Raw genomic sequence first — 23,099 nt, 5'->3', positions numbered from 1 at the left:
AGCCCCATTTTTGGCAATTCGGTGTTTGAAGAGGTTGAGTGAGTCTGCAAAACTCTCATTCCCTAAAGCTGCTGAAGTTATTGACTCCGACTTCTATGTCGATGACATGTTGACTGGTGCTGGTTGCGTAGAGGAGTTAAAGACAATTAAGTCTGATGTGGCTCAGGTTCTTCAAACCGCTGGGTTTGAATTGACTAAATGGTTTTCGAACTCACCTGAGGTCACCGCATCCGAGAGCACAGTTAAACCGATAACGATCTCGGACTCAGAGTCAACTAAGGCGTTAGGAATATCGTGGCTGCCACACGAAGACGTCTTTAAGTTCCAAATTGACACGTCAGTTATGGGTCTCCGAGCGACAAAACGGAACATCTTATCGGTGACATCAAAGCTGTTTGACCCCCTTGGCTTGTTAAGTCCTTTAGTAATTAAGGGAAAGATCCTACTGCAGGAGCTTTGGCTCAACAAGCTAGATTGGGATGAGTCAATTCCAATGAACTTGGAAACAGCATGGAACTTATTAAAAGAATCCTTGGGTCAGTTGGAGAAGATTACCATACCTCGATTTGTGCATACTGATCCCATGTCACCGATTCAAGTACATGCCTTTGCCGACGCATCCATGAGAGCTTATGGAGCCTGCGTCTATATCCGTAGAAAGACTGCAGAAGGTTTCAAGGTCTCCTTGTTGACTGCAAAGTCGAAAGTAGCGCCACTCAAGACGAAAACGCTCCCAAGGCTTGAGTTATGTGCCGCTCACCTTCTAGCAGACCTTTGTCACCGAATCAAATCACTGCTCAAGGTTCCAATTGATAAAATGATATTCTGGTCAGATTCAGAAGTTACTCTTCATTGGATCAGATCCCACCCTTCGTCGTTGTCAACATTCGTTGCGAACCGAGTAGCGGAGATTCAAGAGTGGTCAAGTGAAGCTACGTGGCGGCATGTGCCAACAAAACAGAACCCAGCAGACATAGTTTCGAGAGGTTGTGACGTAGAGGAAATCGTGCAGTCGATCTGGTTTGGTGGACCAGAGTTCTTAAAGTTTGAAGAAGAGAGCTGGCCCAGAAATCCACACTTCGAGCTTTCCGAAGAAGAGATACAGATGGAAAGTCGGAAGAAATCGGTCGGACTGACCGTCGCGGCCAAGCCAAATTACTTAGTGGATGTAATCGAGGGATACTCGTCACACCTCAAACTGCTAAGAGTGTTCGTTTTCGTGTTCCGCTTCATCCGAAAATGCAAAAACAAAAGTCTCAACTTTGGAAAAATTCCGTCATCCGTAGAATACGACGAGGCGTTTCTAAAAATAGTCGAAATAACACAGAAAAATGAGTCTCAAGAAGATATTGAAAGGGTTCGTAAAGGCACCAAGTTAGGCCCCAGTCTTCAGCGCTTGAATCCCTTCATCCATGAAGAGGCTGGGACATGGTGCTCTTTTTCGTTGTTGCGAGTTGGGGGGCGACTAGTTAACGCTCCTATGTCATATAATGCCAAGTTTCCTTTGTTATTGACAAAACGCTCGCAGTTTGTGCAGACATACGTTCGCTATCTGCATCAAACGAATTTTCATGCCGGCCCACGAGCACTCGTGAGTATCCTTAGACAGCGCATTTGGATAGTGAATGCTCAGGCGGTCTGCAGGTCGTGTATTCGTTGCTTTAAATGCAAGCCGCTACTCCAGACCCAAATGATGGGCAACTTACCCGCAGACCGGCTCCGTGCTCTCCGCCCATTTTCAGTATGTGGCGTTGATTTTTGTGGCCCAGTCTATACGACTCTGAAAATTCGTGGAAGGCCCCCTTATAAGTCCTACATAGCGTTATTTGTCTGTTTTGCGTCCAAGGCGGTTCATTTAGAAATTGTCTCCGATTTGACGACTAATTCCTTCTTGTTGGCATTCCAAAGGTTCGTCGGTCGTCGAGGATGTCCGCAACGCGTGAACTGCGACAACGCGACAAATTTCGTCGGAGCAAGTCGCCACTTCAGCGAACTGCGGAGGAAGATCGAGGCGGAAGCGGACGCGATACGCGAATTTGCGTCAAGAAGCGGGTGCGAGTTTGCCTTCATACCGCCTCGAGCACCGCACATGGGCGGACTTTGGGAGGCCGGTGTGAAGTCTGCCAAGGGCCTACTCCTACGGGCAGTCGGAAGCGCTCTCCTCACCGCAGAGGAGCTGGAGACCGTGCTGGTCGGGATCGAGGCGGTACTCAACTCGCGCCCGCTAGGACCCCTAAGCCCAGACCCAAGCGACGGAGACGCGCTGACTCCCGGGCACCTGCTGACAGGCGGGCCGCTCATCGCACCCCCAGCACCCAGGACCCCGGACCAGGAGGGTCTGAGCTGCTTAAAGCGATGGCGGCTTGTCTCGTCAGCCAGGCAAATGTTCTGGCAGCGATGGTCCCGGGAGTATGTGCTGGGATTACAAATCAGATGCAAGTGGCACCAGGAGGAGCCAAACATAAAGGAAGGCGACCTAGTAATCGTCGCCGAGGACAACCTGCCCCCTCAACAGTGGCTCCTCGGAAGGGTGGTCGGAACAACCGCCGGAACAACCGCCGGACGGAAGGGTCAGAGTGGTCGAGCTAAGGACGAGCAGCGGAGCCACGTTCAGGAGGCCGATACACAAATTGGCGCTTCTGCCAATGGTTTGAAGCCTTACAGGCCTTCAACGGGGCCGGTGTAGCGCCATTTGAATTATAATAATTGTTATTAGGATAGTATTTCATGAAGTCTAGTGTAAGTTAGGCTAGGGCAAAGCGGGAGCGCAATAAAAGCTCTCTCTCTCGCTCTTGGCGAATTCGCCCCGCTTTGCCACCGTAGGTAAGGTAGGCTTAGAAGAAATTGTTTTAATATATGCAAAGAAGTCGAGAAAAACCCCTGAAATCGAACGCACGCACCCCTTTTCTTTTCGTCGTATTAAAATAAAACGAGGGGGAACGTTGTGAGTTGCTGCGGACACCGCAACTCTACAGTTATACCCGATACTAAGTCAGTATGGCTCTCCTCCGGCAGACGCCGCTAATATTAAACGACACGACAAAGAGTGCGTGCGAGAGAGACAGAAAATCAGTCTGAACGTGACGTCGGGCGCTGCGTAGCCACTAAAAATTGATTTCTTGCTTTTGGCTACAAAAATGATCCGATCTGATCCAGATTCGGCAACCGGATAGATATGGTCATTGTCTATGATTCTGCGTTTTTAGTTTACTCGATTTTGCAATATTGTGGATGCAACAGATTTTCGTCCTTTGTGTGGGCGGAAGGGGGTGGGGCGAAATTTTGAGATATACGTTTTATAGTGAGATCTAACAGGAGTGAGGATACCAAATTTGGTTACTCTAGCCTTAATAGTCTCTGAGATTTATGAATATCCCCAGATCTGCATCCTTTGCGGGGGCGGAAGGGGGTGTGGCGAAATTTTGAAACAAACTCGTCTCGGTCCGATATATTAGGAGTGTGGATACCAAATTTGGTTGCTCTAGCTTTTATAGTCTCTGAGATCTAGGCGCTAATGTTTTACTCTAAGCAAAGCCGCCTATGCTACGTGTGTGTTAGAGAGAGGCAGGGCGAGAAAAAATGAAATTGTTTTCTCGATGCTGGCTATAATAATAATAAGATCCAATTCAGATTCCGCAGTCTAAAAGATATCGTCATTCTCTACGATTCTGCGTTTTTGGTTTTCTCGTATCTTTAAAATTGTGGATGCCACAGATTTTCGCCCTTTGTGGGGGCGGAAGTGGGCGGGGCAAAGTTTTGAAATATTTTTGTAGCAGTGACATATCACAGAAGTCTGGATCCAAAACATCGTTGCTCTAGCTCTTATAGTCTTTGAGCATTAGGCGCTGAAGGGGACGGACAGACGGACAGACGGACGGACGGACAGACGGACAGACAGACATGGCTCAATCGACTCGGCTATTGATGCTGATCAAGAATATATATACTTTATGGGGTCGGAAACGATTCCTTCTGGACGTTACACACATACACTTTTACCACAAATCTAATATACCCCAATACTCATTTTGAGTATCGGGTATAACGAGGGGGAACGTTGTGAGTTGCTGCGGACACCGCAACTCTACAGTTATACCCGATACTCTCCCGATGCTCTCCTCCGGCAGATGGCGCTAATATTAAGCGACACGACAAAGAGTGTGTGCGAGAGAGACAAAAAATCAGTCGGAGCGTGACGTCGGGCGCTGCGTAGCCAGTGCAAATGGTTTGTTCCTTTTGGCTATAAAAATGACCTGATCTGATCCAAATTCAGCAACCGGATAGATATGGTCATTCTCTATGATTCTGCGTTTTTAGTTTTCTCGAATCTGCAATATTGTGGATGCAACAGATTTTCGTCCTTTGTGGGGGCGGATGGGGGTGGGGCGAAATTCTGAGATATACGTTTTATAGTGACATTTTAAAGGAGTGTGTGTACCAAATTTGGTTACTCTAGCCTTAATAGTCTCTGAGATTTGTGGTTGCCTCAGATTTTCGTCCTTTGCGGGGGCGGAAGGGGGTGTGGCGAAATTTGGACACGAAACGGTCAAGGTCCGATATCACAGGAGTGTGGATACCTGTGTGTTAAAAAGAGAGACAGAGCGAGAAAGAGTGAAATTGTTTTCGTGATTCTGGCTATAATAATTATACGATCTGGTTCAGATTTTGCACTCTGTAAGATATAGTCATCTTCTACGATTCTGCGTTTTTAGTTTTCTTGTATCGTCCAAATTGTGGATGCCACAGATTTTCGCCCTTTGTGGGGGCGGAAGTGGGCATGGCAAAGTTTTGAAATATTTTTGGAGCAGTGACATATCACAGAAGTCTGGATCCAAAACATCGTTGCTCTAGCTCTTATAGTCTTTGAGCATTAGGTGCTGAAGGGGACGGACAGACGGACGGACGGACAGACGGACAGACGGACGGACGGACAGACGGACAGACGGACGGACGGACAGACGGACAGACAGACATGGCTCAATCGACTCGGCTATTGATGCTGATCAAGAATATATATACTTTATGGGGTCGGAAACGATTCCTTCTGGACGTTACACACATACACTTTTACCACAAACCTAATATACCCCAATACTCATTTTGAGTATCGGGTATAAAAAAAATTGCAGTCACCCAAAATTTCGGTATTGTTATTTAGAAAAACTATTCTAAAATTTCATGGCGCCCCCGGGTGGACTTGCAATTTAAACGTACATATTAAGTCAAGTGGAAGGCAAAAAGTGACAGTGACACAGTGAAGAAAAGATAAATAGCCAAAATCTATTCTACATACATACATACATGTACATGCATATGTGCGGCAGCTAAATTGCCAAATTGACCGCGACGTGTGTGAAAATAATTAAACAAACCAAACTAAAAATCACCGCGTCGGTCGTGCAATACCCTGTCTGCAGCTACATATATACAAGAGGAGAGTACAGCACCTGGAATTTCCTATCTTCCCAAGAGGTATTTGTGCAAAAAATTGAAAGCTCGAGTGAAGACGAAAAGATTAAAAAACTCGCAATTATTGTCTTGTGCTGAAACAATTGCACCTCGCTTTCAATTCTTGGCACATACGTATGACATAGTAGAGCTAGATTGCATGCTGTAGTTAGAGTTGAGCATATATATTAATACATATATAAATACATATGTACATCTAACCCTCTTGGACGCAATAACTACACATATAACTCATTTTAACTGCAATCGCTGTCGCCCCTTTCCCCTTTCTCGTTTTCGTTGTGTCAAATATATGTATAGTTGGGTCGTTGGCCAAGCACGCATACCAATACGCAGCTGCAGCGGTGAATTTTTTCGTCTCGCTTTCGCTCTTCACCGTTGCTTATCGTTGTTCTTTTGTTTGGCGCGCTTGATCCAAACCAAACACCAAGTGACGCGCTACCCTGTTTTCGTCGGGTATATTCGTTTGGTGTCAGTAGGATCCAACTATCAATTAAGACAAAGTCGTGCTTCGCAAATCAATTTAGCGTCGATCGTTGTCGGTGCATACGTATACACACAACATTAATTCTTCAGAACTGCAGCGGTGAAATTTTTCGTTTTCGCTTGTCACCAGTGCAGTTCGTTGGTATTCTTGTGTGGTTTTCGTGTACGCGCCAGCCAAGCGACGCTATACCCTACATTTTTCGGGTATATTGGTTTTTCACCTCGTTTGGGTACAATTACCCATTATTTCATTGAGTGCCTCGGCATTAAATACGATCGTCCTTGAAGAGCTGAAGAAAAAGCGCAGTTGCCGTGTCAAAGGCATTCGTTTATTAGCGGACCGTTTAGAAGCGGGGGATATTCCGCTGGTATTGACGGAGCTCGAGTGCAGACTCGAAACGCTGATGCGTAGCATTGACACGGCACGCGAACTTCAAGAGAAGATTGAAGATATAGACATTGACGATGAATTTGGAGTCGAGTTGGAAGAACTCTCAATTGTCACAAAGGCAAAATTAATGTCTCTCATTTGCGCATTAAAGACAGCTGATGAGACAATACCGGCAGTACCAGCTTATGGTGGCCCAACTCGTGCTCGCCTTCCGAAGTTAGCTTTGCCGCAGTTCAGCGGCAACTTTTCGGACTTTAAAAACTTCATAGGTTTATTTGAGACTCTAGTTCATAATGACCAAAGCATTCCAATTATCGAAAAGTTCAACCATTTGCTTTCGTGTCTCTCCGGTGAAGCGTTGGGAACAGTTAGGGCTTTCCAAGTAACCGAGACCAACTACGAGAAAGCAATGGCTAGCTTAAAACGGGTCTACGATAATGATTGTCTGATCTTTAAAAATCACATTGATGCCCTATTTAATCTTCCCAAAATGACCCAGCAATCAGCATCGTCCTTAAGGAACCTTATCGATACCGCCTCATCCATATATGGTTCGTTGTTGTCGATAGGCGATGATAAAAAGATCTCGAATGCGATGATTATTCATCTCGTCTTGAGCAGAGTCGATCCGGTGACCAAAGAGAAATGGGAAGAACAGCTCGATTATGACAAACTGCCACTTTGGACGGACTGTGAAAAGTTGCTTAATCGCAGACATCAGCATCTTTCGGCCGAAAATTCGGACAAACCAAAGCAGGAGCAGAAAGCTGTGCCAAGCAAGCCGCATAATCGGAGCTCATTCGCGTGTTCCACCGCGAATACCAAAAATCAACAATGCAGCTACTGCAATGCGAAAGGCCATTTGTTGACAGATTGCAGTCCATTTGGTCGGCTAGCAGTAATGCAAAGGTTCGAATTTGCAAAAACTGCATCCTTGTGCATCAATTGCAGCCAGGCCACTCTGTAGTACGATGCAAAGCTAAGAAGTGTCGAGTGTGTGGCTGCTCACACCATACCTTATTGCATAGGTACACAGTGGCGAATAAAAGTCTAGCGTTACCATCACCCCCAGAGAATTCTTCTCCTCCTCCCAATCAGAAGTCAACCTTCCACTTCGCATGCTCTCCATGCGACAGCTATGGATAGAGTTATTCTGGCTACGTCGATCGTAAGCGTCCGAACAAATAATGGTGAACATGTTTTGGCCCGAGCTCTGCTTGACTCGGGGTCTCAAACCAATTTTATAACTGAGGACTTAGCACAGCGCTTACAGATCCGTAGGGAGGAGTCGTGTATCAACTTGCTTGGTATTGGTGAATCCAATTCACAAGTCAAGAAAAAGATACACACGGTGGTGAAGTCGCGAATTACTGGTAGTGAGTTTTCGGTTGATTTCTGGATTCTAAGGTCCATTTCGGGGTATCACCCTGATCAGACACTTAACGTGAGTGACTGGAAAATCCCGAAGAACTTACCACTTGCAGACCCATATTTCTTCAAGCCACAGAAGATAGATATGTTGATAGGTGCAGAAACATTTTTCGAACTTCAATCTGTTGGTCAGATTCGACAAGGTCCTGACTATCCAACTCTGCAGAAAACGCTTCTCGGCTGGATTGTGTCGGGCAGATACACTCCAAAGGTGACTGCCACCCAAGAAGCTAGGAATTGTTTGAGTTGTCGAGAAGAGTCAGTGATCCACATCGACAATACATTACAAAAGTTTTGGTCACTGGAAGAATTGCCGTCTTCTAAAAAGTCTTTATCTCCTGAACACAAGTTATGTGAAAAGCATTATAGAAGGACTACTCAGGTCGTGCCTTCAGGTAGGTTTGAAGTAAGACTGCCGTTCAAATCAGATCCCAGTATCTTAGGCAACTCCTTTGAAGTGGCTAAACGGCGGTTTTTATCGCTTGAAAAAAGATTGTCTCGTGACCCCGAGTTGCAGAAAATGTACTTGGAGTTCATGGAAGAGTACCTCTCCTTGGGTCACATGTCTACCACAGACAACACAATCCCCAAAACTCCACATTATTTCATTCCACATCAGTGTGTGTTGAGGCCTCAAAGCACGTCGACCAAGCTCCGCGTCGTTTTCGATGCGTCTTGTAAAACGTCCTCTCAGGTGGCCTTGAACGACATATTGATGGTCGGTCCTACGATACAGGATGAGCTGTATTCGACATTGCTCCGATTCAGACTACACAGGTACGCCTTGACAGCCGATGTTAAGAAGATGTATCGCCAAGTCTGGGTCGCTGATGCGGATAGACAATTCCAGCTCATAGTGTGGAGAAGAGACCCGTCTGAGTCCTTGAGAATATACCAGCTCAACACCGTAACATATGGGACTGGACCAGCCCCATTTTTGGCAATTCGGTGTTTGAAGAGGTTGAGTGAGTCTGCAAAACTCTCATTCCCTAAAGCTGCTGAAGTTATTGACTCCGACTTCTATGTCGATGACATGTTGACTGGTGCTGGTTGCGTAGAGGAGTTAAAGACAATTAAGTCTGATGTGGCTCAGGTTCTTCAAACCGCTGGGTTTGAATTGACTAAATGGTTTTCGAACTCACCTGAGGTCACCGCATCCGAGAGCACAGTTAAACCGATAACGATCTCGGACTCAGAGTCAACTAAGGCGTTAGGAATATCGTGGCTGCCACACGAAGACGTCTTTAAGTTCCAAATTGACACGTCAGTTATGGGTCTCCGAGCGACAAAACGGAACATCTTATCGGTGACATCAAAGCTGTTTGACCCCCTTGGCTTGTTAAGTCCTTTAGTAATTAAGGGAAAGATCCTACTGCAGGAGCTTTGGCTCAACAAGCTAGATTGGGATGAGTCAATTCCAATGAACTTGGAAACAGCATGGAACTTATTAAAAGAATCCTTGGGTCAGTTGGAGAAGATTACCATACCTCGATTTGTGCATACTGATCCCATGTCACCGATTCAAGTACATGCCTTTGCCGACGCATCCATGAGAGCTTATGGAGCCTGCGTCTATATCCGTAGAAAGACTGCAGAAGGTTTCAAGGTCTCCTTGTTGACTGCAAAGTCGAAAGTAGCGCCACTCAAGACGAAAACGCTCCCAAGGCTTGAGTTATGTGCCGCTCACCTTCTAGCAGACCTTTGTCACCGAATCAAATCACTGCTCAAGGTTCCAATTGAGAAAATGATATTCTGGTCAGATTCAGAAGTTACTCTTCATTGGATCAGATCCCACCCTTCGTCGTTGTCAACATTCGTTGCGAACCGAGTAGCGGAGATTCAAGAGTGGTCAAGTGAAGCTACGTGGCGGCATGTGCCAACAAAACAGAACCCAGCAGACATAGTTTCGAGAGGTTGTGACGTAGAGGAAATCGTGCAGTCGATCTGGTTTGGTGGACCAGAGTTCTTAAAGTTTGAAGAAGAGAGCTGGCCCAGAAATCCACACTTCGAGCTTTCCGAAGAAGAGATACAGATGGAAAGTCGGAAGAAATCGGTCGGACTGACCGTCGCGGCCAAGCCAAATTACTTAGTGGATGTAATCGAGGGATACTCGTCACACCTCAAACTGCTAAGAGTGTTCGTTTTCGTGTTCCGCTTCATCCGAAAATGCAAAAACAAAAGTCTCAACTTTGGAAAAATTCCGTCATCCGTAGAATACGACGAGGCGTTTCTAAAAATAGTCGAAATAACACAGAAAAATGAGTCTCAAGAAGATATTGAAAGGGTTCGTAAAGGCACCAAGTTAGGCCCCAGTCTTCAGCGCTTGAATCCCTTCATCCATGAAGAGGCTGGGACATGGTGCTCTTTTTCGTTGTTGCGAGTTGGGGGGCGACTAGTTAACGCTCCTATGTCATATAATGCCAAGTTTCCTTTGTTATTGACAAAACGCTCGCAGTTTGTGCAGACATACGTTCGCTATCTGCATCAAACGAATTTTCATGCCGGCCCACGAGCACTCGTGAGTATCCTTAGACAGCGCATTTGGATAGTGAATGCTCAGGCGGTCTGCAGGTCGTGTATTCGTTGCTTTAAATGCAAGCCGCTACTCCAGACCCAAATGATGGGCAACTTACCCGCAGACCGGCTCCGTGCTCTCCGCCCATTTTCAGTATGTGGCGTTGATTTTTGTGGCCCAGTCTATACGACTCTGAAAATTCGTGGAAGGCCCCCTTATAAGTCCTACATAGCGTTATTTGTCTGTTTTGCGTCCAAGGCGGTTCATTTAGAAATTGTCTCCGATTTGACGACTAATTCCTTCTTGTTGGCATTCCAAAGGTTCGTCGGTCGTCGAGGATGTCCGCAACGCGTGAACTGCGACAACGCGACAAATTTCGTCGGAGCAAGTCGCCACTTCAGCGAACTGCGGAGGAAGATCGAGGCGGAAGCGGACGCGATACGCGAATTTGCGTCAAGAAGCGGGTGCGAGTTTGCCTTCATACCGCCTCGAGCACCGCACATGGGCGGACTTTGGGAGGCCGGTGTGAAGTCTGCCAAGGGCCTACTCCTACGGGCAGTCGGAAGCGCTCTCCTCACCGCAGAGGAGCTGGAGACCGTGCTGGTCGGGATCGAGGCGGTACTCAACTCGCGCCCGCTAGGACCCCTAAGCCCAGACCCAAGCGACGGAGACGCGCTGACTCCCGGGCACCTGCTGACAGGCGGGCCGCTCATCGCACCCCCAGCACCCAGGACCCCGGACCAGGAGGGTCTGAGCTGCTTAAAGCGATGGCGGCTTGTCTCGTCAGCCAGGCAAATGTTCTGGCAGCGATGGTCCCGGGAGTATGTGCTGGGATTACAAATCAGATGCAAGTGGCACCAGGAGGAGCCAAACATAAAGGAAGGCGACCTAGTAATCGTCGCCGAGGACAACCTGCCCCCTCAACAGTGGCTCCTCGGAAGGGTGGTCGGAACAACCGCCGGGCAGGACGGAAGGGTCAGAGTGGTCGAGCTAAGGACGAGCAGCGGAGCCACGTTCAGGAGGCCGATACACAAATTGGCGCTTCTGCCAATGGTTTGAAGCCTTCCAGGCCTTCAACGGGGCCGGTGTAGCGCCATTTGAATTATAATAATTGTTATTAGGATAGTATTTCATGAAGTCTAGTGTAAGTTAGGCTAGGGCAAAGCGGGAGCGCAATAAAAGCTCGCTCTCTCGCTCTTGGCGAATTCGCCCCGCTTTGCCACCGTAGGTAAGGTAGGCTTAGAAGAAATTGTTTTAATATATGCAAAGAAGTCGAGAAAAACCCCTGAAATCGAACGCACGCACCCCTTTTCTTTTCGTCGTAATAAAATAAAAAAAAAATTGCAGTCACCCAAAATTTCGGTATTGTTATTTAGAAAAACTATTCTAAAATTTCAAACCCAAAAGGGTTCGCTACAACGCCTCTCCCAACGCCCTATAAAAACCCGGCTACTAAATTACCACACCTCGCCCAAAGTGATTTACTACGCGAACACCCCCCTCCACACATAGCCGCCGATTGACTGGCGCCGTCTTCGTAACGCTGACCCAACACCAGGTCACGCTGACTTCCACCACTCCAGACCAAGCAACGGGCCAAGCGCAGTCTTCCGGGTTCATCGGCTACAAAACGATGACACCGCGGAAGCCCACGACGAGCCCCCAACGGCAAACCCGCCGGCTCGCCAAAAACCTAATGGCCTAATGGTTCCGACTGGCATAGTACAGTCCCGATTCCCCTGCTACTCGTTTTTATACCCGATACTCAAAATGAGTATTGGGGTATATTAGATTTGTGGTAAAAGTGGATGTTTGTAACGTCCAGAAGGAATCGTTTCCGACCCCATAAAGTATACATATATATTCTTGATCAGCATCAATAGCCGAGTCGATTGAGCCATGTCTGTCTGTCCGTCTGTCCGTCCGTCCGTCTGTCCGTATGTCCGTCCCCTTCAGCGCCTAATGCTCAAAGACTATAAGAGCTAGAGCAACGATGTTTTGGATCCAGACTTCTGTGATATGTCACTGCTACAAAAATATTTCAAAACTTTGCCCCGCCCACTTCCGCTCCCACAAAGAGCGAAAATCTGTAGCATCCGCAATTTTAAAGATACGAGAAAACCAAAAACGCAGAATCGTAGAGAATGACGATATCTTTTAGATTACGGAATCTGAATTGGATCGTATTGTTATTATAGCCAGCATCAAGAAAACAATTTCATTTTTTCTCGCCCTGTCTCTCTCTAATACACACGTAGCATAGGCGGCTTTGCTTAGAGTAAAACATTAGCGCCTAGATCTCAGAGACTATAAAAGCTAGAGCTACCAAATTTGGTATCCACACTCCTAATATATCGGACCGAGACGAGTTTGTTTCAAAATTTCGCCACACCCCCTTCCGCCCCCGCAAAGGATGCAAGTCTGGGGATATTCACAAATCTCAGAGACTATTAAAGCTAGAGTAACCAAATTTAGTATCCGCACTCCTGTTAGATCTCACTATAAAACGTATATCTCAAAATTTCGCCCCACCCCCTTCCGCCCCCACAAAGGACGAAAATCTGTTGCATCCACAATATTGCAGATTTGAGAAAACTAAAAACGCAGAATCATAGATAATGACCATATCTATCAGATTGCTGAATCTGGATCAGATCAGATAATTTTTGTAGCCAAAAGGAACAAATCAATTTGCATTGGCTACGCAGCGCCCGACGTCACGCTCAGACTGATTTTCTGTCTCTCTCGCACGCACTCTTTGTCGTGTCGTTTAATATTAGCGGCGCTGCCGGAGGAGAGCCATACTGACTTAGTATCGGGTATAACTGTAGAGTTGCGGTGTCCGCAGCAACTCACAACGTTCCCCCTCGTTATACCCGATACTCAAAATGAGTATTGGGGTATATTAGATTTGTGGTAAAAGTGGATGTGTGTAACGTTCAGAAGGAATCGTTTCCGACCCCATAAAGTATATATATTCTTGATCAGCATCAATAGCCGAGTCGATTGAGCCATGTCTGTCTGTCCGTCCGTCCGTCTTTCCGTCCGTCCGTCTGTCCGTCCCCTTCAGCGCCTAATGCTCAAAGACTATAAGAGCTAGAGCAACGATGTTTTGGATCCAAACTTCTGTGATATGTCACTGCTACAAAAATATTTCAAATCTTTGCCCCGCCCACTTCCGCCCCCACAAAGGACGAAAATCTGTGGCATCAACAATTTTGACGATACGAAAAAACTAAAACCGCAGAATCGTAGAAGATGACCATATCTTCTAGAGTGCAAAATCTGAACCAGATCGTATAATTATTATAGCCAGAATCAAGAAAATAATTTCACTCTTTCTCGCTCTGTCTCTCTCTAACACACAGGTTTCATGGTCGGTTTTGCCAATTGCAAAATATGAGTTCAAGGATCTCAGAACCTATAAAAGCCAGGAGCAACCAAATTTGGTATCCACACTCCTGTGATATCGGACCTTGACCGTTTTCCTGTCCAAATTTCGCCACACCCCCTTCCGCCCCCGCAAAGGACGAAAATCTGAGGCAACCACAAATCTCAGAGACTATTAAGGCTAGAGTAACCAAATTTGGTATCACACACTCCTTTAAGATGTCACTATAAAACGTATATCTCAGAATTTCGCCCCACCCCCTTCCGCCCCCACAAAGGACGAAAATCTGTTGCATCCACAATATTGCAGATTTGAGAAAACTAAAAACGCAGAATCATAGATAATGACCATATCTATTAGATTGCTGAATCTGGATCAGATCAGATCAGATCATTTTTATAGCCAAAAGAAACAAATCAATTTGCAGTGGCTACGCAGCGCCCGACGTCACGCTCAGACTGATTTTCTGTCTCTCTCGCACGCACTCTTTGTCGTGTCGTTAAATATTAGCGGCGTCTGCCGGAGGAGAGCCATACTGACTTAGTATCGGGTATAACCTTAGAGTTGCGGTGTCCGCAGCAACTCACAACGTTCCCCCTCGTTTTTTTTTATACCCGATACTCAAAATGAGTATTGGGGTATATTAGATTTGTGGTAAAAGTGTATGTGTGTAACGTCCAGAAGGAATCGTTTCCGACCCCATAAAGTATATATATTCTTGATCAGCATCAATAGCCGAGTCGATTGAGCCACGTCTGTCTGTCCGTCCGTCCGTCTGTCCGTCTGTCCGTCTGTCCGTCCCCTTCAGCGCCTAATGCTCAAAGACTATAAGAGCTAGAGCAACGATGTTTTGGATCCAGACTTCTGTGATATGTCACTGCTCCAAAAATATTTCAAAACTTTGCCCCGCCCACTTCCGCCCCCACAAAGGCGAAAATCTGTGGCATCCACAATTTCGACGATACGAGAAAACTAAAAACGCAGAATCGTAGAAGATGACTATATCTTCTAGAGTGCAGAATCTGAATTGGATCGTATTATTATTATAGCCAGCATCAAGAAAACAATTTCATTTTTTCTCCGCCCTGTCTCTCTCTAACCCTGTCTCCGACCCCCGTAGCAATTATTAGTTCGACAGTGTCCCGTGAGTGCTATCCGGCGATTGCCTAGGCACCCTCGGCGATGCTTGTCGATATCCCCGATCCCCGTAGCAATTCTTAGTTCGAAAGTGTCCCGTGAGTACTATCCGGCGATTGCCTAGGTGCCCCGGCCCCGTAATAATTCTTAGTTCGACAGTGTCCCGTGAGTGCTATCCGGTGATTACCGGAAGCATTACATTTAGAAGGTGTACGAGATGGATGGGCATGCATTCATGTGTTGTGTTCATGATCGACAGATCTAGCAGAGGAACTCCCGCAAGTGTCCCAGAGAGGGCAGATAGGTGTCTGGGATCATGTCCACTTTGCTGTGTCCTTCGTCATTGCAAATCTGGCGCACCTCTTTCAAGATGCTGACGCCGGTGCCCACGAAAAGCGATTGGAAGCCGCAGTTGCTGGCGAACAGAATGTCCGTGTAGAGACTGGAATAGGCGGGTGAGGTAAGAGCAGGTGGGGCAGGAGGACGGACCACTTACGTGTCGCCAACCATCAGCGTGGACTCCCGCTTGAGGACGCCGCATTGCAGCAGCTGCTCCACCATCAGGGGATTCGGCTTGCCCAAAATCAGCGGCATTCGGCCAGTGATGGCCTTCACGGCGGCCTACCATGGCACCGGCGCCCACAATCATCCGGTTTTTGCCCACCGGATAGGCGGTGTCCAGACAGGTGCCCAGGAAGAGGACCTTCGGCTGCTGGAGGTACGAACTGGCCCTGATTATCTTCGGCACATTGAAGCTCTCATCCTTGCCGATTATCACGGCGCCCACCTCGTGATCCAGGTACATATCCTTGGCAAACTGTTCCATGGGCTTGAGCAGCTTCTCCTTGCCCACAGAGAAGCTGCAGATGTTCTCCTTGGCCAGCTCATCGACAATGGCCGACTCCCCGACGATGTACGCCTTCTTTTTGAACCCCTTCGCGCTGAGGAACCTGGCCACGGACAGCGCCGAGCTCAGTATCTGCTCTTCCTGGATCTCGTAGCCGAACTGGTGCGCCTTCGCGGCCAGATCCTTGGTGAGCAGACCCGAATGGTTGGTCGCCACCAGCACCTGCCTGCCCGAGCTCTTGATCATATTAAAGGTCTCCACTGCCCCATTGATCGGCCGGTTCAGGTGCCACAGAACACCGTCGGCATCGAATATCACCGATTCGATTGTGGTCAGCCACTGGCGCACCTTCTCCTTGGGTATTTTGGTCAGATCCGTGCAGGTACGCTTGAACATGGCTCAGCACGGGACTACAACTGCTCGTAGGTGATATTTTGAAACAACAATAAAACAGTCAAACCACAATTGACATTCCACACAGCCAGTACTAGATTGTGAGTTTTCTCAGAAACCAAGATCTCAGATCCAATCAAAAAGCACTGTTTGAACAGAGCAAGCCCAGCACCGAGAAATAATAGGTACACATCGTATTAACCGCTCTCAGGACCCTTCTCGGGATCCCCCCTAAAGGGCGCGCCAGTGCCACATAAATTTAATTATCAATCAATTATACATTCCCCCCACAGCGAGGGGTATCAAAAGTACTGCCGTAAGAGCGTGGTGTCTATCTGTCTGTCTAAAGTAATGAATGTAGTCTAAGGGGTAAGGTGTAAGGGGTAAGGTGTCAGGTGTAGGGGCCTTAATAGTTTCGGGAGGGTATGAATGGCAGCAAGTCCGAGAGCCTGTGCAGATACAGGTCTGGTATCTGCTGGTACGCAAAGGCCTGCTTAGAGGCCAGGGCATGGCGGACATCCTGGAGACTGCTGACGCCAGTGCCCACCAGTAGAGTGTGAAAGCCGCAGTTGTAGCCGAACTGCATATCCGTGTACATGCTGGGCGGGGGGGGGGGAAAGGCATGAAAGTAAGCGAAAATACCATATAGGAGTGAGAAACTCACGTGTCGCCCACCAGCAGGGTGCGTTCCGGCTCGATGACACCCTGACGTATCAGATGGGAGCAGACATAGGGACTGGGCTTGCCGCAGGTGAACGGGGCCCGCTTCGCCACCGCCTGTATGGCAGCCACCACGACTCCCGCCCCGGGCACTTGACGGTCGGCAGCCACTGGAAAGGCGCGATCGCGATTGGTGGCCAAAAAGAGGGTCTTTGGGTCCCGGAGGTATATGCTGGCCTTGGTCAGCTTCAGCACATTGAGGCCCAAGTCCATGCCGACGGCCACGGCGCCCACATTCGCATCTAAGTACATTTTTTGCACCTGGTCCACCATGGAGTTCTCCTGCGTGGAGGCCAAGTCCAGCGGCAGACTCTCGATCCCGACCTGCCGCAGCTCGTCCTTGATGCCCTGGCCACCCACGATGTAGACCTTGCGATTGAACTTCCGCTCTCGCATATAGCGGGCCAGAGCCTGCGCCGAGGAGAGGATCTCGTTCTCGGCTATCAGGAAGCCCATGCTGTCTGCCTTCTTGCTCAGGGCCCGGCACGAGGCCTCCGAGTTGTTGGTGCAGATGAACGAATTCTTGCCCATCGCCCGCAGGGCATTGAACGTATCGGCAGCTCCCGTGAGTGCCTGATCGTGGCGCCACAGCACCCCATCCGCGGCGTAGACGATCGTGTCGAAGGTCTTCAGCAGTTGGCGGACATTATATATGTTTGGTTCCAGCACCTGGCAGCCGCCCATCCGCAGCACTCGCCGCGACAAAACGAAATTCATTCTCAGTCCGTATCCGAATCAATGTGGGCTGATGATCGACTAAGTATCCTCTAAACTCAGGGCATACTATGGCTTGAAATCTCCCCTGAAATCTTGCACTCTGCTTGTGGCTGCTAAAATCAATGGAAAGTTTGTCCCGGGACCCCGTGACCTTTGAGCTGTCGCCGACCACTCCCCGGGACCGTCACGGGCTGCCATTCTCCGATGCACTTAATTCACTAAACTTTTGCTCATTTTGCTACTTTTGGCCAAGACCGGAATGGACCCTGGCTGTGGTTCGGCTTGGGTTTGGGCTGGGGTTTGGGCTTGGGTGCGGGTCCGGGTCCGGGGGCAAACATCGCGGACAACTTTTAATTGTGCGCAACGACTGAAGGCCAAACGGAGCATCCCCCTCCCCCGTACCCAGTCCTGGGGGAGCCAGTTCTCTGCCAAGGATTCGCGCCTTTTCGACCAGCAGCCAACGCCCCGATGCGCCAATTAAAATGGCATTCAGGCTTTATTGTTGACAGGTCCTGTCTCCTACGAGCGACCAAATCCGACACTTGTCCACTGCCCAGCGCCCAGAGACAGGGACAGAGGGAGAGAGAGACATTCCCTCGCACCTTGACATAAATTCATTAAATCTTGTCCGGGCTTTCAAATCTGCCGCAGTTTAACGGATCTCTGTTGAATGGCCCCCGGTCAAATGGCGGCTCACGGCTCTTAAAATAGAGGGCGAAAAATCGACGCAAATTGGCCAACAACCGGGGGGGAGCAGAGCTCGAGACCGTGCCGGGGATAAGCCGCTGCCTCCGGGACGCGACTTTCGAAATTTCCGCCCGCCCCGCGATATGATAATTTGCGTGAGAGGAAAAACGAAAGATTGGGGATATTTTTGAAGCCCCCAGTACATGATTTTCTCGCTCAGGGGAAAAGGAAACACTCACATGTCAATAAAGTATTTACTTAGACCCACGCAGACTCAAACGTCCCATCGAACATAAAAAATACAAAAATTTGCTGAATAACACATCATTAAAATTTGTATATAAACCTAATCACTAAACTCTTAAAATATGTAGTAAGCCAATGTAAATATCACTAATATTAGATCATAGTTTAAGTAAAGCTGATTTGTAATAAAAAAAAAATAAAAAAAAAAATTACTTAGATTTAAATCTATTAAAAATCTATTAAATTTGTAAGAATATATTTACGAGTGTGTCGAATATTTTCAGATTAATTTTACTACAATTTCCATAGTCGGTATCTCAGGGCCTCGCCAATTAATTGCAGCCCAAAAGGAAATCCTCCTTGAAAGTTTTGTCGCCTGTGAAATATATCTAAGCACCTTCTGTCTCTTTACGTAAGGTTTGAGTGTGTGTGGATTTGCAGCATAACTCAATTTCCTCAAGTGGAAAGCGCTTTACATTTTTCCCAGTTTTCGCAGTTTACCCAACACTAGATGGGGCCCACTGATGGATGGCTTGGGGCGGAAGTAGAAGCAGAAGCAGAAGCAGAAGCAGAGGCAAGTGGCAAATCCACATGGAATGCATTCTCCATTCTCTCTGCAAACAATACAAGAGCGGAGCGGAACAACAAACGAGCAAATTCCACTCGACTAGGTATCGAGAGGCAATAGTATCCAAATGGAATTTTAAGCACAAAGTTTGACCAAACTTTTTTCGGAACCCAGAAAAAAGCAGAAAGCGAACCAAGAACCGAGCACCGAGAAACGGAAACTTTTTTATTAAGTTTACAAGAAAAAGTTAATTTCTTGGGCCTCCCTCGGAGTTCAGTGGGGGCCCTGGGGCTGTTGTTTTTTCCCTAATTAATACCTCGAGACGAAGGCTGAAATCCACTTGATTTATATGCTAATCAGTGGCCGGTCGCCGCAATCCACTCTGCCTGGGGGGAGGGGCACTAGTGCCGGCTCGAGCTCGGGGCATCGACAGTCGCTTAAATCATGTTACGGGTTTTTTCTCTCTTCCGAATGGTGGCCCCCTATCTGGTGGCATGGTGACAACAGTGGCCAACTTTAAATTATCCGATATCTGCGTATAAATCATCCGAAGATAGCATCATCAGCTGGGTTCACAAGGCGCAATTATTTGCGGAAAATGTATTGCCTCCCTGCCGTTTCCTTTGCGTTTTGTCTGTCGCCGGACACCCTAGTTGGCCGACTACGTTGCCGTTTCCCCGAGATACCCTCGATAAGCCCCTGTCTCCAGTAGGTATAATCTCTACGGCGGCTGACTGATGGGCATTCTGCTGCCAGGGGGGGGGGGGGGACTTTCGAGTTGCATTTCACAAGCTTGACACAATTGAAACGTTTTTGTTGTTTCATGAAGCACAAACAATACATACCCCACGACTCCTCACACCCCTTCCCGAATGCTAAACATCTAAGCTGTATTTCTAAGGATTTTACCACAAGCACGGACATGACACAACGATTAATAGCTTAACCTGGCCAGGACTCTTCGATTTTGGAGTGGTTATGCAAGCCACAGGAATTCTCCTCGGCCAGGCCTTAAAGAGTCCCTTAAGGGCAAGGCTATGGCCATATGTGCCATGTCCTGTGCTCTTTAAAATACTCAATGTTTCAGCAATGAGTGCACCTTGGTCAGCCGCATGAAATTTAAATTCCGAATACAAGCTCAACGGAGTGAGTCCCTTCCGGCCTTGGCCCCCCCGCTCGGCCACGCTCGCAGGCCCCGCTTCCGGCTCACACTGCGTATGAGCAATGCCACAGCAGTAGCTGTAGGGGGGGCGGCCTTGGGGGCAATAAGGGAGTTTTGTTCTGTTGTTGTTTCTGCGGTTAGAGTTTCAATGTGCGTACATTAAACCAAATTATAGCACATTATAATTTGTGTCTGCAAATGTCCCCCAAAAACTCATTCGAGAGATGCCAGATCTGACGGCAGACAAGCATGAATATTGGCTGGGGGACACTGTATACTTTTATGCAGTGCCCCCAAGGCTGGGCTGAATATACGGCCACATGGCAGTTGAATAAATAAACGATTTGCATATCCACACCAAAGGCGAGAGGCGATTGTGGCAAGGCTACTGCCTGTGTCGACTCGCCTGTGATTGTTCGACTAGAAGTCCAGGCGAAGCGCCTAAGCTGTGCCCATAAACATTGGGCCCTTGCGGAGGACATTCATGGTGCAAGATTCAAAGTATTTATCCGCCCTCCGTTCAGACAGGGTATCCTCTTCCAGGCATGTCCTGTCGCCGACCCTTCTCAACCGACTGACTTTTGCTCAGAGATGCAGCAGACAGCTTGCAGCCTTGCCGCTCCCCGGCAAAACTTAAATATTTCATAAAAACTCCCCTGCAAGGACTTGCCACGGGCCTGCATTTCAGTTAAACAAATAGCCACACACATGTATCACATATTTCGAGAATATTTAAAGCAACGTCAATCATTGTAATTTATAACTTAAGCGAAAACGTAACCAAACCAAAACCAAAGCCAAAGCCAAAACCAAACTCAAGCCATTATTTCCACTTTGTGCCATCAATGCCGCCGGGTGTTCTGGCTGTTCTGGCTGTTCTGCTGCTCTTTTTCCCCTCCAATTGTTTGCTGTGTGTGGCAGCCACTTTTTGTTGCACATTTGCATTTGTGTCCCGCTGACCAGAGCCCGGTGTCCGATGTCCGGTGTCCGGCGGCAGCCGCCACAAACTGCTGCTCGTTTCATAAATCATCTTACACCCATACCCACCCACACACACACGCCCATCCACCCATCCACCCATCCACGCACACACGCATACACGCGCTCCTTGATTTACAGGCCCACAAAATGCTTCAGCTTGTGCTGTTGTTGTCCTCCAGGAGGGCGACGAGAATATCAATTTCACATTTAATATGCAACACCAGATGGGGGCAGCGCCAGGAAATTATAAGAAATCAATTACCAAAGCCCTTGACCCACTAAAAAACAGCAGAGCAGCCAATAAATAACCCAAGTCTTGAAAAAAAACACACTAAAATTTCTAGAAATATAACCCCATAAAAGGTTATACAAATCTCTATCCAATCCTTACATTTTTGTGGATATTGGCTCTTCAGAAAGGGCTCAAGGAAAGAAAGAATGGACCTACCACCATCAGAGACACAGCCGTGGCAAATCCTGTCTCCCCAGGACGCATCCTTCCTTCCATTTCGATCTCCTATTGATAGTCATTTCGACTGATTTCCAGGCTTCAATCCTCGTCGATCATCGTTGAGTGTAGCCCTCGCAGAAGCCAGCGCGATAAATGCTTAGCCCTTGGCAACACAGCAGCAGGGGGGAAAGGATAGAGGAGCTGGATGTGGAGCTGGCCAAACACGAGTACCCTCACTCCTACGCCCCAGCTTAATCAGCAGGCCACTTTCTGACCCAATTCCGCCTTTGTATGAGCCCCGAAACTCAGAGCCCAAAGACAAACCCCACCATAGATGACAATTTAATAAAGCAAATGGTGCGCGCGGTTGGCGCTTGTTTGGGGGCGGAGTGGGAGGGGGGGGGGGGGGGGGGGGGGGGGAGTTTCTTTGCCATTTGGATTAAGCCATGCCCAAGACTGCGGCAGCGACCATGAGTTCTACGGCACAGCCCCATCGTTAATCAATTAAGTTGGCGTTTTTATATGATTGCTTTCAGGGCTACATGTATACTATATGTATGTATGTGTGTATATGTGTACTTAAGTAGTTATATATATATAGATTCGATTCCCGCACAAACGATGCCCCGCCACGCGCAAATATAATTAATGATCAAGTGTCAACCGAAACATTTCCGACCCCATAAAGTATATATATTCTTGATCAGCATCAATAGCCGAGTCGATTGAGCCATAACTGTCTGTCCGTCTGTCCGTCTGTCCGTCCGTCCGTCTGTCCGTCCACAATATTGCAAAATCGAGTAAACTAAAAACGCAGAATCATAGACAATGACCATATCTATCCGGTTGCCGAATCTGGATCAGATCGGATCATTTTTGTAGCCAAAAGCAAGAAATCAATTTTTAGTGGCTACGCAGCGCCCGACGTCACGCTCAGACTGATTTTCTGTCTCTCTCGCACGCACTCTTTGTCGTGTCGTTTAATATTAGCGGCGTCTACCGGAGGAGAGCCATACTGACTTAGTATACAAATCAGCTTTACTTAAACTATGATCTAATATTAGTGATATTTACATTGGCGTACTACATATTTTAAGAGTTTAGTGATTAGGTTTATATACAAATTTTAATGATGTGTTATTCAGCAAATTTTTGTATTTTTTATGTTCGATGGGACGTTTGAGTCTGCGTGGGTCTAAGTAAATACTTTATTGACATGTGAGTGTTTCCTTTTCCCCTGAGCGAGAAAATCATGTACTGGGGGCTTCAAAAATATCCCCAATCTTTCGTTTTTCCTCTCACGCAAATTATCATATCGCGGTGCGGGCGGAAATTTCGAAAGTCGCGTTTCCTGGCTTTTTGCCTTGGCCCGGAGGCAGCGGCTTATCCCCGGCACGGTCTCGAGCTCTGCTCCCCCCCGGTTGTTGGCCAATTTGCGTCGATTTTCGCCCTCTATTTTAAGAGCCGTGAGCCGCCATTTGACCGGGGGCCATTCAACAGAGATCCG

General features: G+C 47.7%; 3 protein-coding genes across 3 annotated transcripts; all 3 read right to left on the bottom strand.

Moving 5' to 3' along the window:
* Positions 1-14,981: 14,981 nt before the first annotated feature.
* On the bottom strand, positions 14,982-15,418 carry LOC113566928 (pyridoxal phosphate phosphatase-like). The gene is made up of 2 exons (XM_026994141.1): positions 15,317-15,418; positions 14,982-15,262 (listed from the first exon to the last, which is right to left on the bottom strand). The coding sequence occupies exons 1-2, from the start codon at positions 15,412-15,414 to the stop codon at positions 15,082-15,084; spliced, it is 279 nt and encodes a 92-aa protein (XP_026849942.1). The 5' UTR covers positions 15,415-15,418; the 3' UTR covers positions 14,982-15,081.
* A 13-nt stretch (positions 15,419-15,431) lies between these two features.
* Positions 15,432-16,063, bottom strand: LOC113566922 (phosphoglycolate phosphatase 1B, chloroplastic-like). Its single transcript, XM_026994135.1, has 2 exons — positions 15,608-16,063; positions 15,432-15,545 (listed from the first exon to the last, which is right to left on the bottom strand). The coding sequence occupies exons 1-2, from the start codon at positions 16,061-16,063 to the stop codon at positions 15,432-15,434; spliced, it is 570 nt and encodes a 189-aa protein (XP_026849936.1).
* Positions 16,064-16,269: 206 nt separating this feature from the next.
* On the bottom strand, positions 16,270-17,497 carry LOC113566925 (glycerol-3-phosphate phosphatase-like). The gene is made up of 2 exons (XM_026994138.1): positions 16,725-17,497; positions 16,270-16,659 (listed from the first exon to the last, which is right to left on the bottom strand). Exons 1-2 carry the CDS (start codon positions 17,495-17,497, stop codon positions 16,467-16,469), a joined length of 966 nt encoding a protein of 321 aa, XP_026849939.1. The 3' UTR covers positions 16,270-16,466.
* Between the last annotated feature and the right edge of the window lie 5,602 nt (positions 17,498-23,099).

This window comes from Drosophila persimilis, unplaced genomic scaffold (assembly GCF_003286085.1).
Source record: "Drosophila persimilis strain 14011-0111.01,24,50 unplaced genomic scaffold, DperRS2 tig00001273-arrow-arrow-pilon, whole genome shotgun sequence".
In the NCBI taxonomy this organism is placed as follows: domain Eukaryota; kingdom Metazoa; phylum Arthropoda; class Insecta; order Diptera; family Drosophilidae; genus Drosophila; species Drosophila persimilis.
Note: the sequence above shows the minus strand (reverse complement) of the source record. Positions and strands in the feature narration are given on the sequence as shown.

Excerpts from the sequence above, each read along its gene's own strand:
- LOC113566922 (XM_026994135.1), bottom strand. The coding sequence starts at position 16,063 with ATGTTCAAGCGTACCTGCACGGATCTGACCAAAATACCCAAGGAGAAG. Across the intron at positions 15,546-15,607 it reads ATATGTACCTGGATCACGAG|TTCGTACCTCCAGCAGCCGA; the intron begins GTGGGCGCCGTG and ends AATCAGGGCCAG.
- LOC113566925 (XM_026994138.1), bottom strand. The coding sequence starts at position 17,497 with ATGAATTTCGTTTTGTCGCGGCGAGTGCTGCGGATGGGCGGCTGCCAG. Across the intron at positions 16,660-16,724 it reads ACCCTGCTGGTGGGCGACAC|CATGTACACGGATATGCAGT; the intron begins GTGAGTTTCTCA and ends CCCCCCGCCCAG.
- LOC113566928 (XM_026994141.1), bottom strand. The coding sequence starts at position 15,414 with ATGCCGCTGATTTTGGGCAAGCCGAATCCCCTGATGGTGGAGCAGCTG. Across the intron at positions 15,263-15,316 it reads ACGCTGATGGTTGGCGACAC|TCTCTACACGGACATTCTGT; the intron begins GTAAGTGGTCCG and ends CGCCTATTCCAG.